Source organism: Urocitellus parryii, chromosome 7 (assembly GCF_045843805.1).
Source record: "Urocitellus parryii isolate mUroPar1 chromosome 7, mUroPar1.hap1, whole genome shotgun sequence".
NCBI classification, from domain to species: Eukaryota; Metazoa; Chordata; class Mammalia; order Rodentia; family Sciuridae; genus Urocitellus; species Urocitellus parryii.
Window position 1 is genome coordinate 57904861 of NC_135537.1, and position 20019 is coordinate 57924879.

Genomic DNA, 20019 nt, shown 5'->3' on the forward strand with positions numbered 1-20019 from the left:
CTTCAAAACCAGGACAAACCAAGAAGTAATTCGAATTTTCTGGCACCCTTGCCTCAAAAATCAAGGATCTAGGGCACTGTTTTATGATGATCCTCATTTTTGTACCCAAAGATTTCTTCTTCGAGTGACCACATAAGATATTTTGTTGATCCAGGAGGTTGCTTGGCCACGCTGATGCGGGAGGGTAGGTGATTAGGGATCTCCACTGTTTTCCGGGCCCAGACAGTGAACTGGCCTCCTCCCTGCTGCCTCCCTCCCCCAGTCTGGAAAGGTGCAGGATCCGCTAAACGGTGCGTCGCACAGCGGCGGCCGGAGCAGACCCGGGATGGTCACGCGTCTCCGCAGCTGCAGAGGGGGGTAGTCCTAGAGCCCCGGGGAAGGTACGAGCAGGGAATCGGGGTCCAGGCCACGGTCTAGAAAGAGCCAAAAGGTCTATGGGGTGGGGGAGGAAGTTGCCGGGTGCAGGTGTGTACAGGGCTGCCCTGGGCCCGTCCTTTGCGGCCGAGGGGGCAGGGAGCCGTCCTGAGGACTAGGAGACCACGGCTAGGGCGCGCTGCCCACGCACTCGCCCATAGGAACACCCAAGCCCCGAGGTCCCGCCCGCCGGCGCCAGCACCGCAGCGCCCGCTGCTGCGGGGGGCCGGGCGGCCGCCAGGGGGCGGGAGCGGCACCGCGAACAATGGCCGCGCTCGGCCGCGGGCGCTCGGGCGGGAGCTGAGTGGAGGTAGGGCTGGAGCGGGCGCGCGCGCGGGCCTGGCGTGCTGGGGCGCGGGAGCGGCTGCGCAGGCGGGGGCGCGCGGCGCGAGCCCGGGAGGGCGCGGCGGGAGCGCAGGGGAGGCAGGCAGAGGCGGGGGGCGGGGAGCCCTTAGGGTGGAAGCCGGCGGCGGCGACGGCGGCGGCGGCGGCGGCGGCGGCCGAGCGGGGTCAGTTCTCTGTAGTGTTTGCCAATGTTGGAGCCGTCTGCAAAGTGTCCCTGGCAAGAAGGTAAATACCCTCGTTGGGGGCGCCCTGGAGGCCCCGACTTCCGCCCCGCTGGCGGAGGAGGCAGAGGGCGCTGGGGAGCCCTGCAGGTCCGCGGCGCGGCGAACCCCGAGCCGAACGGCCCCCTTCGCGGCCTCCCCTCCCCTCCCCGGCGCCATCCCTCCCTCCTCGGGCTCCCGGGGCTGGAGGGGGAGGGGAAGTGGGTGGGGGGGTAGGGCTGCCGGGGAGGGGGCGAATGTATGGGGGGGCGTGTGTGGAGGGGGTGGGACGACACAGGTGTCCTGAGGGGAGGAGCTGGGAGGACAGCTGGGAGGCCGGCCCCAGTGGGGGTGCCGAGGTGGGGGGACCTGGCGGGGGGCGCAGGAAGCCGGGGGTCTTGGGGGCCCGGTGGGCACTGCAGAAAGGAGGATGGCGAGAATCGGCGGTGCGGGAGAGAAGGAGGGCAGGGAAGGGCGGTGCGGGCGGTGCGGGCGGTGCGGGCGGTGCGGGGAAGCTCCGGAGGGTCTGCGGGGAATGGGCCTGGGGCGCTGGGGGCGGAGCGGTGGGGCCGGGGTGCGCCGGGTTGGGGGGTTGTGGCGGCGGCGGTGGCTATTTCTGTATAATGGGCAAGTGGCAAAGACGTAACTCCCCGAAATGGGGAAGGTAGGTGGGGCCGAGGGGACAAAATATATCCTATGACGGGCAAGTTCTGCTGTGGCTCTTAGGAACTATTACCGTGGTGGCTAGGCTTAAAGGGGTAGTTGGCAGTAGTGACCTTGCCGGGGCAAAGGGAGTTGGGCGATAGACAAAGCTCGGTTACAGAATCCACTATGTGAGGATAGGGACTCCAGTCCCTCCTGGGGCGAGTGTGGGGATTGTGTGTTTGTGTGTGTGTGTGTGTGTTGGGGGGGGGGGTTCCCGCAGAGGCAATTGAAGAGATAGCAAAGCTGGAATTCTTAGTGAGGGGGTGGAGATAATGGCTGTGGGGTTCTGGAAGTCCCTGGAATTATGTGTAGAATTTTGCATTGTGAATAATTTTCTTTGGAAGGGGTCCGTATTTGCCCTACATTTTTTTTTCTGTCTCACCTCCCAAAAGGTTAAGTGAGAATGCTAGGGTGGTGTGGGGACCATCCAATTAGGGTAGACCCGGGAATTTACTGAAGAATTTAAAAGTGGGTGGATCCTGCAGAAAGATAGAAATAATCCTTTAAATGTATTTAACACACTGAAAATCTTTATTGTTTAAGGTTTGATTTCACAGTGCTCAGCTGAACTTTCGCTGAGCGTTACTTGGGTTTTGGTGTATCCTATGTTTTAGGAAAAAGCATGGTGAACATTTGAAATCAAAATTGTTATGGACAGTCAGGATGATAGTTACCTTGAAGGAGTCAAGATTGCAACATTTCTTTGATAGTTTTACTTCTTCCCTATCCTTGCTTTCTTGAAATGATTGGAATATACTGTTGCGATTTGAGCTGCAGTGGAAAAACCTTAATAAAACCATCAAAACCAAGACTTATTCTGCTTCTGGATAGTCTTGTATTGTGGCAAGTTGTTCATTGTTCAGTTTGTAGATATTTTACTGCAAACTAGAGATATCACATATCACTTGAATTTTAGATTTGCTGCATTTTGTAGCAGGCCTCTATTTATGAAGCAGTAATGTTCATCTATGTGGTGTGTGTGCACTTTTTTATTCCCCCCACCCATGGTTTCAGCTCTAGTCACCATTGCCACATTTCAATACATGGCAGTGTAATACGAAATCTACTTCTAAGTGAAGATTTCTTTGTAGGATATGGTGCATACTTCCTCACACATCACTTCATTTTTTTTAAACAGTGTTTTGTATTTGTAAAAATGTTGCTGTATAATCCAAGTATATGTTGTTAGTTTCAAATGGTATGTCATGTAAGTTTTACATTTTAACTTGTTTGGAAATAATTGGAAGTGTACAGAAAAGTTGCAAGAATAGAATATTACAGAGAGCATCTTTGTAACCTTTACCCAGATTCACCTGTTACCATTTCACCTATTTACCATTTTCTATTTCTCTCTCTCTCTCTCTCTCTCTCTCTCTCTCTCTCTCATACACACACACACACACAGACACACACACACACACACAATATTTCTTTCTGGGTATAGTACATATGTTATGGCTTTTTGCTCCCAAATATTTCTGGAAAAACCGTAAGAATTTTGTGTTTTGTCTTGTCTGGAATGAAGTTCTAAGAAAGAATGGTTTGGTCTGCTTTTCAACAGAGAATATAAAAACATCTAAGATAGTAATTAAAGTTTTAAATATACAACAATGAAAGTGAGGTTAAGAGCTTTTTCTGTTTAGGTTCTAGACTATGTAGTTGGCCAAGGTGTGTTTTGTTCCCTCTTTATACTTAACCTCTTTCCTCCCATTTTTCTCTCTTTTTCTTTTGTACTTTGCAGTGGTGGGAATTGCACTGAGGAACACCTGTACTGAGCTAGATTCCCAGTCCTTTTTTAAACTTTTTGAGATATTCTTGATAAATTGCTGAGCTCAAGCTTGTGATTCTTCTTCCTCAGCCTCCATAGTGGCTGGAATTACAGGCCCGTATCACCTGGTCATCTTTTTTTTTGTACTCCTTTTGAGGATCACCCCAGTTTGTGTTCTTTCTCTCTCTTCTAAATTTTGAGATAGCATCCTGCAAACTTGCCCAGGGTGGCCTCCAACTTGTAATCTTCCTGCCTCAGCTCCTTGCTCGAATTATAGGCATGTGCCACCACACCTAGTTATTGTTTGATTTTGAGTTTCATAGGCTGCCTTGTTTAGGATAAACCCTTGACTTTGGTGCAGGAAAAATCTTAAGAAGGCAGGTCTTTTATAATTTAGTGTATGGTGAATAGAAGAAAATTTTGAACCTGTCTGAACTAGTTTTTATTTTTTTAGTTGTAGGTGGACACAATGCCTTTATTTTTATTTTTTTATTTTTATGTGGTACTGAGGATCAAACCCAGTGCCTCACACATGCTAGGTGAGCGCTCTACAGCTGAGCCACAACCCCAGCCCAACAGGGTTTATTTTAATAAAGGGTAACATAGATGTCTCCCAGGAGGGAGAGGGGGACATAGCTGGTATCCTGGTATCCCCCATAGTGTAATAGATATTTAAATTTATGCTGTTTTAATTTTCCTTAAGTTTGTTTCAGGTACCTGCTTTAAAAAGCTAAAATTAAAAACATTTTTTAGGGTACTGCTGGGGATTGAACTCAGGGCTTTGTACTTGTTAAGCAAGTGCTCTACTGTTGGGATACATCTCCAACACTTTTAAAATTTAAATTTATTTTTGAGACATGGTCTCACTTGTTGCCCAGGCTGGCCTTGAACTTGTGATTTTCCTTCCTTAGTCTCCCCTGTAGGTGTTATGACAGGTGTGTACCACTGTACCCAACTAAAAAACATTTTTAAACAGCTTTTTAATGAACCCATGGATTTTTAAAATAAGCTTTGAATTGATATTTAGTTGGGCCATAGTTAATAGTCTAAGAATCAGGATAGAAAATGCTTTTATTTTTCATATTGTCAAATGGAATGTTTAAATGAGAACTGTCTGCCAGATGTAGGATGGGTGCTGATGTAAAATGTTTATGGATATTAATCACAATGTCATTTTATAAAGTGGTATTTATTGAGGATGCTATAAATTTAATTTTGTATAGATTTTAATTCATTTGATGGGCAAAATATAGTTTTTTTTTTTTTTGGTACGAGGGATTGAACTCAGGGGCAATTAACCATCAAGTCACATCACCAGCCCTTTTTATATTTTGTTAGACCCTGGGTCTTGCTGACTTGCTCAGGGCCTTGATAAGTTGCTGAGGCTAGCTTTGAACTCGAGATCCTCCTGCCTCAGCCTTTCAAGCCTCTGGGATTGCAGATGTGCACCACCTCGCCTGGCAAAATAAAGTTCATTTTTAAAGGGGTGTGTTACATCTGCAGATACAGGTTGCACCTTTAATTCTTCTTGAATAGCAAGTCTTCCCTAGTTTGTAGTACTCTCTCCACTTGTGTTCTTTTGGTAGCTTGAAATCTGGAACTGCATGTCCCAATGTGCCTGACTGGCTATCACTGTAAGGTTTTTTGAGGTATGTGAATAGGTTTCTCTGAAAGTACTTTTAGTTGGATGGAACTGTATCTGAAATTTTTTTTTGACAAAGAAAGGAGAGTTGCATTATGAAATCATATGCAGTATAAGATGCTCCACATTTTATTGAGATCTCTTGATATTTTTTGATATGTCTTGATTTTTTTTTTTAGTTTAAAATACAGGACCATAGAGCAGGCATGTCTTTAAACAAGAAGTGAAATCTTAAAGACATGTGCTATTATGGGCATTCTCAATTGTCTGTATTATAGTTGTGAATTACAAATTATTTTTCTTTCTTTTTTTCAATTTCTTTTTTTTGAGACAGGGTCTGGTTAAATTGCTGAGGCTGACCTTGAACTTGGGGTCCTCTGGCCTTAGCCTCCTGAGTTGCTGGGATTATAGGTGTGATGAAGTACAGGTTTTATACTAATGTAAATCTAGTATAACTTGCTTGATGAAAAAGAATAATTTTAGGGCTGGGGATGTGGCTCAAGCGGTAGCGCGCTCGCCTGGCATGCGTGCGGCCCGGGTTCGATCCTCAGCACCACATACCAACAAAGATGTTGTGTCTGCCGAGAACTAAAAAATAAATATTTTTAAAAAATTCTCTCTCTCTCTCCTCTCTCTCTCTTTAAAAAAAAAAGAAAAAGAATAATTTTAGAACAATGTCTAGTTACCTCAGAGTAGTAATATTAGTTTCATTTATTTGAATTTATTATTATTATTATTATTGGTCCCAGAGATTGAACCCAGGGGCACTTTACTAGCTATATTCCCAATCCTTTTTATTTATTTTTAAAATTTTGAAACAGGATCTTGCTAATTTTCTTAGGGCCTTGCAAAGTTGCTGAGGCTGTGCTTGAGTTTACTATCCTCCTGTTTAAGCCTCCCTAGCAGCTGGAATTAACAGGGATTCGCCACCACGTCCCTCTCTTCATCTGTTTTATATAGCTCCTTATTTTAAATCATTTAAAGAAAGCTTACAGAGTATTTGAAATTTTACAGTGGATTTTAAGTGAATAGATGATTTTATTTTTGTTACTTCTAAAAGTACTATTTGTGCATCAGAAAATTAGAACTTTAAGAAACCACCCCAATATCTTACTGTGGCTACTTCTTGGAATCACTTACCAAACTCTAATGATGAAGAAATACATACAGATTTGTAGATAAGTATTTTTAGAGGCTTATACTAGATAAAAACAAAATGGTGTTTCTCATAGTTGGTGAGTGCTTAATAAATAATGTTAAATTTTAGAAGGTACTTAGTGATTTTATTGGTGTATTTACATTTTTATGTTCCAAATGAAATTTTTTGGGGGGGAGTTGGGGTACTGAGGATTGAACTTGGGGTACTTGAACATTTAGAGACAGAATCTCACTGAATTGCTTAATGCTTCTCTTTTTCTGAGGGTGGCTTTGAACTCAAGATCTTCCTGTCTCAGCCTCCTGAGCTGCTGGGATTACAGATGTGTGTCACTATGCCCAGCCAACTGAATTATTATTATTATTATTTTATAATGGAATATTGAAAATTTTATTTATACTTCATAAATAGGTCAAAAAGAAAAATTATAATATAAAATTATAATTTTAATCAAAATTATAAAATATACTTGTTTTAATAGGTCAAATGAATTGTTTTTAATTAAATACTTGGTTTTGTTTTATACTTTTAATCATAGAAAGTGTGTTTTAATACCATTTGACTACTGTCACACTTTTGTTTTTTTTTTGGTGGTACTAGAGATTGAACCCAGGGCCTTGAGTGTGCTGGCTACCTCTAAGCTACATCCCCAACCCTTATGCAACACTTTTTAATGATCTCAACTTTTGATTTAAAAATATAAATGCTTAAGTTTTATAATTTAGCACATTCGAATTTTAATGTTACTTATTTGCTCATGTTGAACAGAAATTATTTTAGGTTAAGTAATACCTAAAGCACCATAGGAGTATTGAATTTTAGAGTTACCTGGATTGTCTTATTTATTGTTGCATAATAAGTTACCTTAAAGTTAATATGACTTAAAACATTGAATAAACATTTAATTTCTCATAGCTTCTGTGGGTTAGAAATCTGGGTGCAAGTTAGGTGCCTGTGGCTTAATGTCACTTAGGGGGTGCAGTCAAGGTTGCATTTGGAGCTGCAGTTGCATCTGGAAGCTTGACTGGTGGAAGACCTACTTTCAAACTCTTGGCAGGATTCAGTTGCTGGCTCTTGGGACTGTTCGTCAGAAGACCTCAATTTTTGCTGGCTGTTGGCCAGTCTTCTCTCAGTTATTTGACATGTGGGCCTTTCCTAAAGGCAGCTCACAGTATTGCATCTGGCTTCCCTCAGAGCAAACAAGTGAGAGATTAAGAGAAGGCGACTTCAGTCTTTTTATAACCTAATCTTAGAAGTGGTATCTCATTATTTCTGTTCTATTTGTTAAAAGCCTCGTATCACAAAGACTTCAATTTGTTTTTTAAAGACTTAAAAAAAAAAGACTCAAAGATACATAAAATAATTTGATCAAGAAGGAGGTAATCTCCTGAAGAATTTATACTAAAACTCCAATTCACTTAAATTTAGACCTTGTACTTTTTCTGTAGCGTCCCAATCCCTTGGAAATGTGAAAGAAAAGAAATAATACAGATGCTGAGGACGCTATTGTAAGAAACATTAAATGTTTTCAGAGTTGATTTGAATTGACTTTGGTTTGTCATCGTTCTTTTTTTTTTTTTATAGTTTGATGGCACTTTTTTTGGTGGAGGGGTACTGGGAATTGAATTCAAGGGCATTCAACCACTGTGCTACATCCCCAGCCCTGTTTTGTATTTTATTTAAATACAGGGTCTCACTGAGTTTCTTAGCACCTCACTTTTTGCTGAGGTTGGCTTTGAACTCTACATCCTCCTCCTGCAGCCTCTCGAGCTGGTGGGATTATAGGCGTGCGACACCGCACCTGAATTGTTGGCATATTTTTAATACAAGCATTGAATAGATTAAATGGGGCCTTCCAAGAAACTGAGACAATGCAACGATTCTGCCCCCCTTCAAACCCTAGTTCTTGCAATCAAGTCAGAAAGATTTCAGACTTGTTGCTCAGAATAGCAGCAATGAGTTTATTGAAGGGATAGGAAAAGGGAAAGGGAATATTTTCAAGAGAGTACTGCACTCCAGTTTTACTAGGAATCCCAGAAAATTTCCAGAGAGTCCTGCCTAGGTTCACCTCTTGACTTTTAAAGATAGCAGGGTTGTCATATATATATTTTTTTATTTTGCTGGGGGTCGGTATTGTAGATTGAACCCAGATAAGCTTTACCACTCAGCTACATCCTAGTCTTTTTTGAAACAGGGTGTGACTAAGTTGCTAAGGCTGGCCTTGAATTTGTGATCCCCTTGCCTCAACCTCCCAAGTCACTAGGATTATAAGCTTGTGCCATCATTCCTGGCCCAATTTATCTTCTTGAAAAAATGGTAACTAGATACATGAGTGTTTCCTTCTGTGCATGTATATCTATCTATAGAACCTTTGCTTCTGAGGGAAAGTTCAATATTAAAATTTTAAAGCATAAAATTTCTACCCAAATGATGGGATTTAGTCCTTTTTATTTTCCTGTGTTGTTGCTTGATAATTTTGGAAGGGAAAGTGCCTGTAACATAATTTATATTTTATGTTAACCTTTTCCTTTATGAGAGCTCATGGTTTGTTTGTTTATAAATTTGGGTTTTCCTTCCCTTCTTTAGCATATATCTTTAAATAAAAAGAGATGTACCACATGGAAAGAAATAACAGCCATGGGTGGTTATTAGGTCCAGAAGAAACAAACCCAGATGTAGCAATGGGACAATGATTGTGATGTGATTGATTTTCTAGGAAATTTTATGTAAAATTTTTATTTTTTAATTATTTTTTATAGTGCTGGGGATTGAACCCAGCACCTCATGAATGCTAGGCTAGTGCTCGCTTTACTACACCTTCAGCCCTTTTTTATTTTGACACAGGGTCTTGCTGAGGTACCAGGCTGGCCTTGTGGTTTTCCTGCTTCAGCCTCCTGAGTAACTGGGATTACAGGTGTGCACCACATGTCTAGTGTTTTTTTTTTTTTTGCATTGTGTGGAAAACTTTTATTTTGGAGTAAATCCTTTTATCAGCAATAACAGAATAAAAGAGAAATCATTCAATGAATTATTATGTAAAAAGGCACACGTCTAGATTATATGACATTTTAATGTGAATGCCATTTTCATATTGATAATAAGGGAAAACATAAAATATGTAGCTTGGTAATCATATTGTGTATTCTGTAACATACAAGAATACTTGTGTATGTTGCATCTTCTTTAGTATTAATTTATCATAAGTTATCATTGAAGATGGGAACACAGCTATTTAAAACCTAACTGGAGTGAAGAGAATATACATTAAATATCAGTGAGATTTTTTGGGCTTGTTAACAGTTTTCTTTTTGTGGGGATTGTCTAGAACCATTAGAGACTTTGTTTATTAATCTAGATCTGAGTGCTAGTCATTAGCCATTAGAGACTTTGTTTATCAATCTAGATCTGAGTGATATCCATAAGCCACATGTGTCTATTTAAATTCAAATTAACATTCAGAAATGTTAAATGTTTTCTTTCTCAGCTGCAACAGTCAAATCAGTCATATTTCAGGTGCCCATTAGCCATGTGGCTAATGGCTACCTAATTGGATAGCACAAGTATAGAACATTTCATTATCATAGAAAGCACTATGCTGATCTGGATCAACTGCATTTTATATTTGATTCTGATCATGTATTTAAAATACTAGTCGTTGAGGTAATCAACTAAGTTGAACTTTATTTCTTCATTTTCATTTTCCAGTTTTTGGAGCCGTGAGGGATACAGCAGTTTGATCATTATTGTCTTAACATGCTTCAAATAAATCAGGTGAGTTTGTGTTAAGGCATTTCATACTTACATGGTGCTTTGGACATAAATTATGAAACATTTTAACTCAGCTCTTCTACAGCCATAACTTGACCACTGCTTTGTCAAACTTTCACATAGTGTATAATCATCATTGGAGATAGTATAGGGCAGGTTTTATAAGGAAAATAGTTATAGTCCTGAAAATTGATAACTTCTGAGTGTATAGAGTGAAAGTTTGTCTGTTCTTGATGTCACATTCTCCAGGACTTGGTGTGTTAAGAATACTTCTGATACACCTTCAGTAGCTGGCAGTTCTGCAGACTCAGCATTTCTAGAGACAAATTGTATAAATTAGTTGTATCAGTGTGTTAAAAAAAGATTCATTTTCTAGGGCATTGAAAAAGCTAGAAGGAAGTGTTCTGCTAAATAAATAGCAGCATATAATACCTTAAACTAACTGAAAGAAGTATTTTTCTTAGGTTTTGGCATTTTCCCAATAATTTTATACATTTAATTTTTACTTTTCTGAACAAACAAAACATTGTGTCATAACTATGTTACAAAATACTTTAATTTTTTTTGTTTCCAAATCAACAGAGAAGTAAATTGGTTTTCTGTGATTTGAGAAAGTAATCCTGACTGCCCTCCCCACCCTGAAGTCTCACTCACCTTGCCTAAGAAATTTATGGTTCTTGTACATCAAATACCATCTCCAAGCCAGTGACTTCTAAGTTTGTACCCGCTCTAGGCCTTGTTTCTAAGCTCCAGACACTTGTAATAGTTATCAGCTTGCTCACTTAAATTGGATGTCTTTACATATCTCAGATTTGACATATGTCTGAGAAATAATCTACCCGCTTCAGTTATACTTGATTGTTTTAGTTCCGACATTGGGTAAGGTCAGTCTGGCTTCAGGGACTTTGCACAGATTTATTCTTTCTGTACCTCTCTTTTCCTCCCCTGTATTTGGCTTACTCGACTCCAGGCCTAGAATATGTTCTCTTAGAACTTTGCCCTTTTATTTAATGGCATTTTGACATTTGCAGTTATTGTCAAATATTAAATTTCAGTTGTCCCTTCACACTCATGTGTATTATATTTGTGGATTTAACTAACACAGGTTGAAAATATTTGGAAAAAAATTTGCATCTATTAGACTTTTTTTTGTCATTGTTTCCTAAACAATAGAGTATAACAACTATGTATATAGTATTTACATTGTGTTAGGTATTTTAAGTAATCTAGAGTGATTTAACATATACAGGAGAATGTGCATTGGTCATATGCAAATATTATGACATTTTTATACAAGAGGCTTGAGCATTCACAGATTCTGGTATCTGAAGGGCATTCTGGAATCAATTCCCTTGGATATGGAGGGATTACTGTAGTTGTTTAATAACTGTCTCCCTTGCAAGATAGTATACTCTATGAAGACAGTGATTTTGTATGTTTACTCTTGTATTCTCTGGTCCTAGAATGGTGTAAATGGTTTTCAAATATTTGTTGGATGAGTGGATGAATGGTGCTAGGGTTATCATAAAGGGAAAGAGATCTCTGTTCTTTTCAGTAATAACCGCATAATTGTGTGGTCTAAAGTTTTTGTATTTTATGATGCTTTCATTATACAAATGTCGTTAACATAAGATCTCCTTTATGCAAAATTGTTCTGTTTTCCCCTTTTGGTAGTGGGGATTGACCCAAGGTGCTTTACCACTGAGCTATATCCCCAACCCTTTTTATTTTTTATTTTGAGACAGGTTCTCATTAAGTTGCTTAGGGCCTTGCTAAATTGCTAAGGCTGGCTTTGAACTTGCGATCTTCCTGCCTCAGCCTCCCAAGTTGCTGGGATTATAGGCATGTACCACTGTACCTGGTGCAAAAAAAAAAAAAAAAAAAAATTGTTTTTTCTCCTATAACAGAAATTTTTCTGGTGCAACAAAAATTGCTTTCATCAAAGACATTTCTAATAGAGGCTTAAATACATGTTATTGTTACTGTACTTGGTACTTTCTATACCCTGGCATCTGCTATCAAATTCCATTGGAAGCACCAGTGATGCTTTGTGATACTTGTCTTGCATATGGTGTTATAGGTGTGAAGTTGTCATTAAATGACTTTCTGTGGATGCCTGCTATTAATTATATGGGTATAATTAGAATAATTTGCTTCATGTTCTTGTATAGATAGGTAGAAATGATCATTCACTTTATGCCAGCCAAGTTTAGTAGAAATTATAGTTTGTGGGTTAGTACTGAGGATTTACTAACTTTTTACATTGCAGTTCATGTTGAATTGGGCATTGTACACAATTCCTAGGCAACGTTTAGCATGGCCACAAGCAATTTCCTGGGCTTTGGCTAGAAACTATACACAGTACTTAGCTTGCAAAAGACAAGCATTCCTAGAGTCAATTAAGATCCCATTCTTGTTACTAAGTTTCATCCCTCCAAATGTTTCAAGTCTGAGGGAAAGAGTTAACATAATTGAGAATAGTAGAAGCTATTGTAAAGATTTTATCTTTAGCCACACCTAAATTTGAATTCCTAAATTTATGAATGATTTTTATCTTTTATTTTCATGGTGATTGCTTTCTCATGGAAAGTAAGATTCACAAGTTAAAAGTAAAAAGAGATGGCAAGAGGATTTAAGCTGATCTTAAACTTGAAATAATTTTGCTTTTTATTATGAGATTTTCAACACTCTCTCTAGGATTGATTCTAAATTTTTAGAATTAATAAATTAGGGAGCTCTTTTTGTTTTCTTAAAATGCTTGAATAACTACACGCTTTTCTTGTCCTTACAGATTCTTCCACATATCTTCCTAAAACTAATTAAAAAATGGGCTATACTAAGATTCTGGATTATACTAAGATACTGGATTATCTGATATTTTGTTTGATATTAACTCTGCTTGACATATGGAATATTGGGGTGTTTTACACTGTGTCATAATGGTTTCTTTACCTTTAAATTGTGATCTTCATTTTGCTTTTTTAAAAGAATATGTGTTATTATCTGTGTGTAACCCATGATTACCATAGAAAAATTAGGTGATCTAGGTAAGCAAAAAGCCACAAATAAAAAAACACACACACACACACACACACACACATACACACACATACACATTCTACTTTTACAGAGAGAATGACTGCTAACATTTTGGAATGTATACCTCTAGATATTCTTTCCTATGCAGTTATGTTTTTGTGTGAATATGTTATATTTAAAAACTGGTATTATATAATATATAATATTCTGAAGTGATTTACTAATATCTTTTGTTTGGAAATACTAAAATTTGTTTAACGAAGCCCTCATTGTTGGATAGATTTTTATGTTTCCAAGAGGAAACACAGTGAAGATTTTAAATATACCCTTTTTTCCCAGTTATTATAAATAATTATAAAATGAAATACTGTACAAAGGAGTCTAAGAATTTTTTAAAATATTTTTTAGGGGACTGGAATTGTGGCTCAGTGGTAGAGCACTTCCTTGGCATGTGTGAGGCACTGGGTTCCATCCTCAGCACCACTTATAAATAAAAAAACTATAAAAGATATTTTTATAGTTGTCGATGGATCTTTTATTTTATTCATTTATTTTTACATGGTGTTGAGAACTAAACCCGGTACCTAACACATGCTAGACAAGTGCTCTACCACTGAGCTACAACCCCAACTCTGGGTCTATGAATTTTAAAGTTACTTGATACACAAATACCAAAAATAAAAATTACTATGATGTTTCAGTCTTTGCCAATATCTGACAAAAAATGGTATTTTAGTTTGCATTTCTGAGATTTGTGTGTTTGTTTTTTTGCTTTGTTTTTTTGTGAATTGCTTGTAGGTATCCACTATCATCTTTTCTTTTCATTTGAAAATGATATTCTTTGGGTTATATTCTTTGAGAATTTTTTGAGCTATTATTTATAATTATTACTTCCCTTTTTTAGTTCATTATTCAACAGATAACTAATGGAAATCTATTAGTTTCCAGGGTACTATAGTAAATGGAGCTTTGGTATATTTTGGCCTTTCTTTGAGTCCCTAGGGAAAGGGAACTCATTTTAATATTAAGTTGCAGCAAATACAAATTAAGAAAGCACACGTGCTATAAAATAATATTTTAAAATGAGTGGCTGAGGGGCTGGGGATGTGGCTCCAGCGGTAGTGCGCTCGCCTGGCATGTGTGTAGCCCGGGTTCGATCCTCAGCACCACATACAAAGATGTTGTGTCCACCGAAAACTAAAAAATAAATATTAAAAAAAAATTCTCTCTCTCTCTCTCAAACAAAAAATGAGTGGCTGAAATAAGGCCACTTTTTTTGGACTAGCTGGTGAGGCAGACTAGACAGGTCAGTGATCCTAAGGGATTGGAGAAGTCTATAATTAGGCAGTTGTAGCATTGGGAGGGCCCAGCAGCCGAGAATTTATAGAGGTCTAAGTGGTCTAATAGTTCCTTTTAACAAAGTTTGGTAGTAGATGCTGGGAAAATGGAAACCAAGAGGAAACTTTAAGGTCTGCTAAAGTGAAATGGAAAGACAGGCAGGACAAAACAGAATTTCAGTTTCAGAGGAGTAGAGGGGCCCTGCAGGGCAACAGGGAGCCAGATGTAGGAAAAATAAAATTTTTATTATACTATGAAGCATAAAGCCAGATTGTGATTATCAAGAAAGTAAAGACTTAGAATTTAAGAGTAATGTCTTTCTCACATGCTTGTTGTAATGAGCAATTGAATTAGCAAAGGCAAAATGTTTAACACTGGTCCTGTTATTACTGCTACTGCTGTTAATTTTTCTGTTAATGTTGCTGTTGCTGCCTGTTTTTGGAGACTGAAGGACTTGGAAGGCAGAGAGCAGACATTCAAGGGAGGTGATTGAATACTCGGAGGAATGAGCCACTTGGGCCCAGATTGGCTTCAGGTACCCTCCTGTTTCTTGACGTAGGTACGAGGAACTCTATTCTTTCTTGTAAAAATTACTGCTACTTACTTCTTTTTCTTTCTTTCTTTCTTTATTTATTTCTCTTTCTTTCTTTCTTTCAAATTGTGATGGACCTTTATTTTATCTATCTATCTCTCTATCTGTTTATCTACAGTGCTGGGAATCCAACTTATTGGTTCATACATGCAAGGCAAATGCTCTACCTCTGAGCTATGACCCCAGCCCTACTACTTACTCTTAGTTCTATTTTTCTTCAACTCTTGGTGAGAAGTACTTTCTACAGTCTGTCCATCTTTCCTCATAGTCATAGAATAAGATCTGCAGTTAGGGGATAAGAAAAATAGAAACATAAGGAGGTTAAAAAGTATAAGAAGTATGTTTTCTTTCCCCTATGCTGCCAGTAAAAGGAACTGTATTTATCCTATGTGTAGTCAGCTTCCAGGAATGTTCTTCAGTGATCCCTGCATCAGAATATTTACACCCTTGTGTTATCACCTGGCACATTATACTGGGGTTGGTCTGTGTGATCAAAAGAGCATGGCAGAGTGATGGATCATTTTTTAGGATAGGTTATTTGTAAAATACATTGTGGCTTTTGCATTTTTTCTCTTGTACTCCTATTCCCTTTTTTCTCTCTCTTGCCTTCTCTCATTTGCTTGCTCTCGCTCCCTCTCCCTCTCCCTTTCCCTCTCGGATTGCTTATTCTGAGATTAGTTAGCTGCCATGTTGTGAACAGCCCAATGGAAAGAGCCATGTCATGAGAAATTGGGTCTTGCCAACAACTAAAGGAACTGAGGCCTCTAGCCAACAGCATGTAAACAAGCCTTCTTGGAAGCCAACTCTTCCCAACTAGTCAAGCTTGTAGTCCTAGACTACTGCCCCATTGACACCTTTACTGTAGTCTCATGAGATACGTTGAGCCAGAACTATCCAGCTTAGCTGCCCTGTGATTGCTAGCTCTTAGAAACTATCTGGAAAAAACCCCAACAACTGTTTTATAAAGAGACTAAGAAACTATCTGGAAAAAACCCCAACAACTGTTTTATAAAGAGACTAAGTTGGGGCAATTTGCTGTGCAGCAAAAAATACTCTTTCACCTTAAACAACTTAAGAACATATAAAATATGTATAAACAGTGGTTTTTAGACATTGATTAACAGGCAGCACCAGACTGTGATCCCTGAGAGAAAGGAAATTAATGAGGTTCAGCCCTTTTATTGGATCAACTTACAGAAGAACCCAAAGGTAATTTTACTGACTTCATTGCAAGGAGGTGAAACCAAAACAGAACCCAGCAATCTTGTCAAGATAAGTAGAAAACAGTAAGAAATTGGGAGGCCAAGGTGTGGTTAGAATTACAGGACAGGAAAGAAGAAGAAGAAGAAAAAGAAGAAGAAGAAGAAAGAAAAGAATTGCAGGGCAGAGTACCAGTGAAAAAGATGCACTGTGTGTTTGGGTGGTGGGGTACGCACAATGAGAGCACACACTAAAAAGCTAGTGTATGATCATCCTGGAGCATCTTGGAGAACCTGCGGCGGGTTCTCCTGGAGTCTGGCTGTGTCTGATTTGTAGATGCTTGATAGGACCTACCTGACACTAGAGAAAATAGTAATACAAAGCAGTAAAAAAAACAATTTCTAGAATTTACACAAGGCTAGAAATAGTGTTCTCACAGCCCAGGTTGAAAGACTTTGTACAGCGGGCCCTGAAGACTCCAAGTGATTTCAGGTAACTTAACTATGCATCAAAACCCTAGAGGAATACAATACAATTCAGAATCTAACAATGTCAAATTCACAGTTATTGTCATTTAATACCAAATAAAAATGTTTGCCTCAAGTTTAGTAATGAATAAAACTTTCATAGAAGATCAGTAAGGAAAGGGAAGATTCAAACAATAGTACAAACCAGCTAGGCCTAACAGACATTTTAAAAATATCAAGCAACAGCCACATACCCATTTTTCTCAAGTACATTTGAAATATTTGCCACAAAGCACGTTTCAGTAAATTTAAAAAGATTGAAATAATAAAAAGTATGTTCTCCAATGACAGTGAAATGAAGTTAGAAGTGAAGTCAGTGAATGGAAAGAATATTAGAAAATTTAGAAAATTTAAAATTCGGTCAGCCCTCCATATTTGTATGTTCTGTATTTGTGGACTCAATCAAGTGCAGATTGAAAACATTTAGGGAAAAAATTGCATCTGTATGGAACATGTACAGACTTTTCCCCCTAGTTCCTTAAATAATACAGTGTAACAACTGTTTACATAGAATATATATTTTATTAGATATTATAAGTAATAAGTAGATGATTCAAATTATATGGAAGGACTTACATAGGCTATGTGCAAATACTCTTGTCATTTTATTTATTGGTATTCGGTATTGAACCCAGGGACACTTAGCCACTGAGCCATATCCCCAGCCCTTTTTTGTATTTTATTTAGAGACAGGGTCTTGCTGAGTTGCTTAGGACCTCTTTAAGTTGCTGAAGCTGGCTTTGAACTCAAGATACTCCTGCCTCAGCCTCCTCAGCTGCTGGGATTAAAGGCGTATGCCATCACACCCACTTACTCTGCTATTTTATATAAGGGAATTGAACATTCTAAGATTTTGGTATCCTTTAGGGGTCCTGAAACCAGTCTCTCAAGGATACCAAAGGATTACTATATGCAGAAATTAAACACATTCTTAAACAATAGGTCAAAGTAAAAATACCACAGAGGAAATTAGAAAATACTTGGAGACAAAAATTAAAAAAAAAATTACTTGTTTGATGCAGTGAAAACATGCTCAGAGGGACATTAATAGCAGTAAGTACTTACATTTAGAAAAGGAAGATCTTAGTCAGGCCTGGTGGCACAGGTCTATAAACCCAGAAACTCAGGAGGCTGAGGCAGGAATATTGCATTCAAGGCCAGCCTCAGCAATTTATCATGACCCTAGTGAATCTATAAAACAGCAACCCTCAAAAAACTCCATTAATGCTAATAAACAAATTGAGCAAATGTGTAGGTAAAAGATAGAAACAAAAGAAATAGTTGTGTTTCTGTATACCAGAAATGAACAATCAAAGAAGGAAATTTGAGTTCCATTATAAGTAACATCCAAAAGCAAAAGGAGTACACTCCTTTAGGAAATATGCATGCACTCAAAAGTAGAAAATGTTGTTGAAATAAATTAAAAGGAGATCTAGGTAAGTAGAAGGACATACTGTATTCATGGATTTGAAGATTTAGTATTGTTAATATGGCATTACTATCCAAAGCAAGTTATAGGTGCATTGCAATTTTTATCAAAATTCTAATGACCTTTTTTTTTTGCAAAAATGGAGAAGCTGATCTTCAAACTCATGAATTCCAAAAGGCCCAAGTAGTAAAAACAACCTTGAAAAAGAAGAAGAAAGCTGGAGAACACATATTTCCCAGTTTCAAAACTTACAATTAAGCATGGTAGCACATACCTGTAATCCCACCTACTCAGGAGTCTGAGGCAGGAGGATCTCAATTTTAAGGCCAGCAAGACCTGTCTCAATATTTAAAAAAAAAAAAAAAAAGAGTGTTATAAATGTAGCTCAGTGTTAGAGTCCTTGCCTAGCAAGCATGAGGCCCTGGGTTCAATTCCCAGTACTCCCTCTCTCCACCCTTCTGAAAAAGGAAAAAATACTTACTACAAAGCTATAATAATCAAAACAGTGTAATACTAGTGATATAAATATAAATGCATACACAGTCACAGCCACACACCAATATAGTATCATTGAGGGTACAGAAATAAACCTATTCATCTGTATGCAATTTATTTTTGATAGTTGCAGGACCATTCAGTGAGGAAGGAATAATTTTTCCAACAAATCATTCTGATACAACTAGAAATACACATGCAAAACCATGAAGTTGGATCCTTGCCTCACACTGTATACAAAAATTAACTCAAAATGGATCTGTGACCTAAATATAAGAACTAAAACTCAACAGCAAAAAGATAACCCAACTAAAAAACAAGCAAAAGACATGAATAGATATTTCTCAAAAGAAGATATACTGGTAGCCAAGATGAACATGATAAGAGATATTCAAAATCATTCATGATCAGAGAAATGCAGATGAAAACCATAGTGAGGTACCACTTCATGCCTACTAGTTTGGCTAGAATCAAGACTCTAGCAATATCAAGTTTTGATGTAGATGTGGAGAAACTGGAACTCTCATGTTGCGGGTGGGAATATTAAATGGTTTAGCTATTGTGGGAAAGAGTTTGTTTCTCAAACTAAATTGTCATGTAACCCAGATTTTCCACTTTTAGGTATACATACAAGACAATTGAAAACAGGTACTCAAATAAATGTATACATGCATGTTCATAGTAGTACTATTTTCAATAGAAAAACTATGGAAACAACCCAAATACCCATCAGTGGATGAATGGGCATATTTATCTTACCTACATACCATACAATTTTGCTTAGCTATAGAAAGCAAATGCAGTACTGATACATGCCACAATGTAGAAGAACCTTGCAAATGATTTTAAGTGAAAGAAATCAAACACAAAATGATTCCATTTATATGAAATATCCAGAATATATAATCCATAGATATAGAATGCAGATTGGTGGTTGCCAAGGCCTAAGGGGTAAGGAGGAATGGGGAACAACTGCCTAATGGGCATGCAGTTTCCTTTTGGAGTAATAGTGTTTTGGAACTAGATATAGGTAGTGGTTGCACAATATTGTGAATGATCTAAATGTTACTGTATTGTTCACTTGAAATAGATTAATTAGATGTTTTGTTTTTATGTCGATTTTACTTCAATAAAATTTAAAATGTTTACAAAGAAGAAAGCAGATATTATTCATAGCCAAGATAAATAAATCACTGATTAGAAAGAGATTGGTGATTGATTTAGCAGACAAAGGTGCTGTAAATGTTTAAAAGAAAGGAAAGCAGGAGGAACATGATGTGAAAATAGATAGAAGATACAAAAATATACCCAAAGGCAATTTCTAGAGATTAAGAATGCAGTATCTGAAATTAAATAAATACTGAATGGAATTATAGCCTATTATATATCATTGTTGTATGT

The 20019-nt window shown here is 38.3% G+C and overlaps 1 protein-coding gene across 9 annotated transcripts in view; it reads left to right on the plus strand.

Annotated features, from left to right (window-relative positions):
* Positions 1-324: 324 nt before the first annotated feature.
* The window catches only part of Stau2 (staufen double-stranded RNA binding protein 2), a 305213-nt gene continuing 285518 nt past the window's right edge, over positions 325-20019 (plus strand). For 4 of the 9 annotated variants that reach the window (XM_026397275.2, XM_026397282.2, XM_026397276.2 and 1 more), the window contains exons 1-3: positions 853-984; positions 9075-9144; positions 9936-10001. Coding sequence is in view for 2 of the 9 variants with exons in the window: in XM_026397280.2 (XP_026253065.1) it covers positions 9984-10001 (18 nt within the window). In the remaining 7 variants the exon portion in view is untranslated. Of the gene's footprint in view, positions 381-703; positions 725-851; positions 985-9074; positions 9145-9935; positions 10002-20019 lie in introns of those variants that run through there. The other 5 variants (XM_026397279.2, XM_026397281.2, XM_026397277.2 and 2 more) reach the window with 4 other exon arrangements.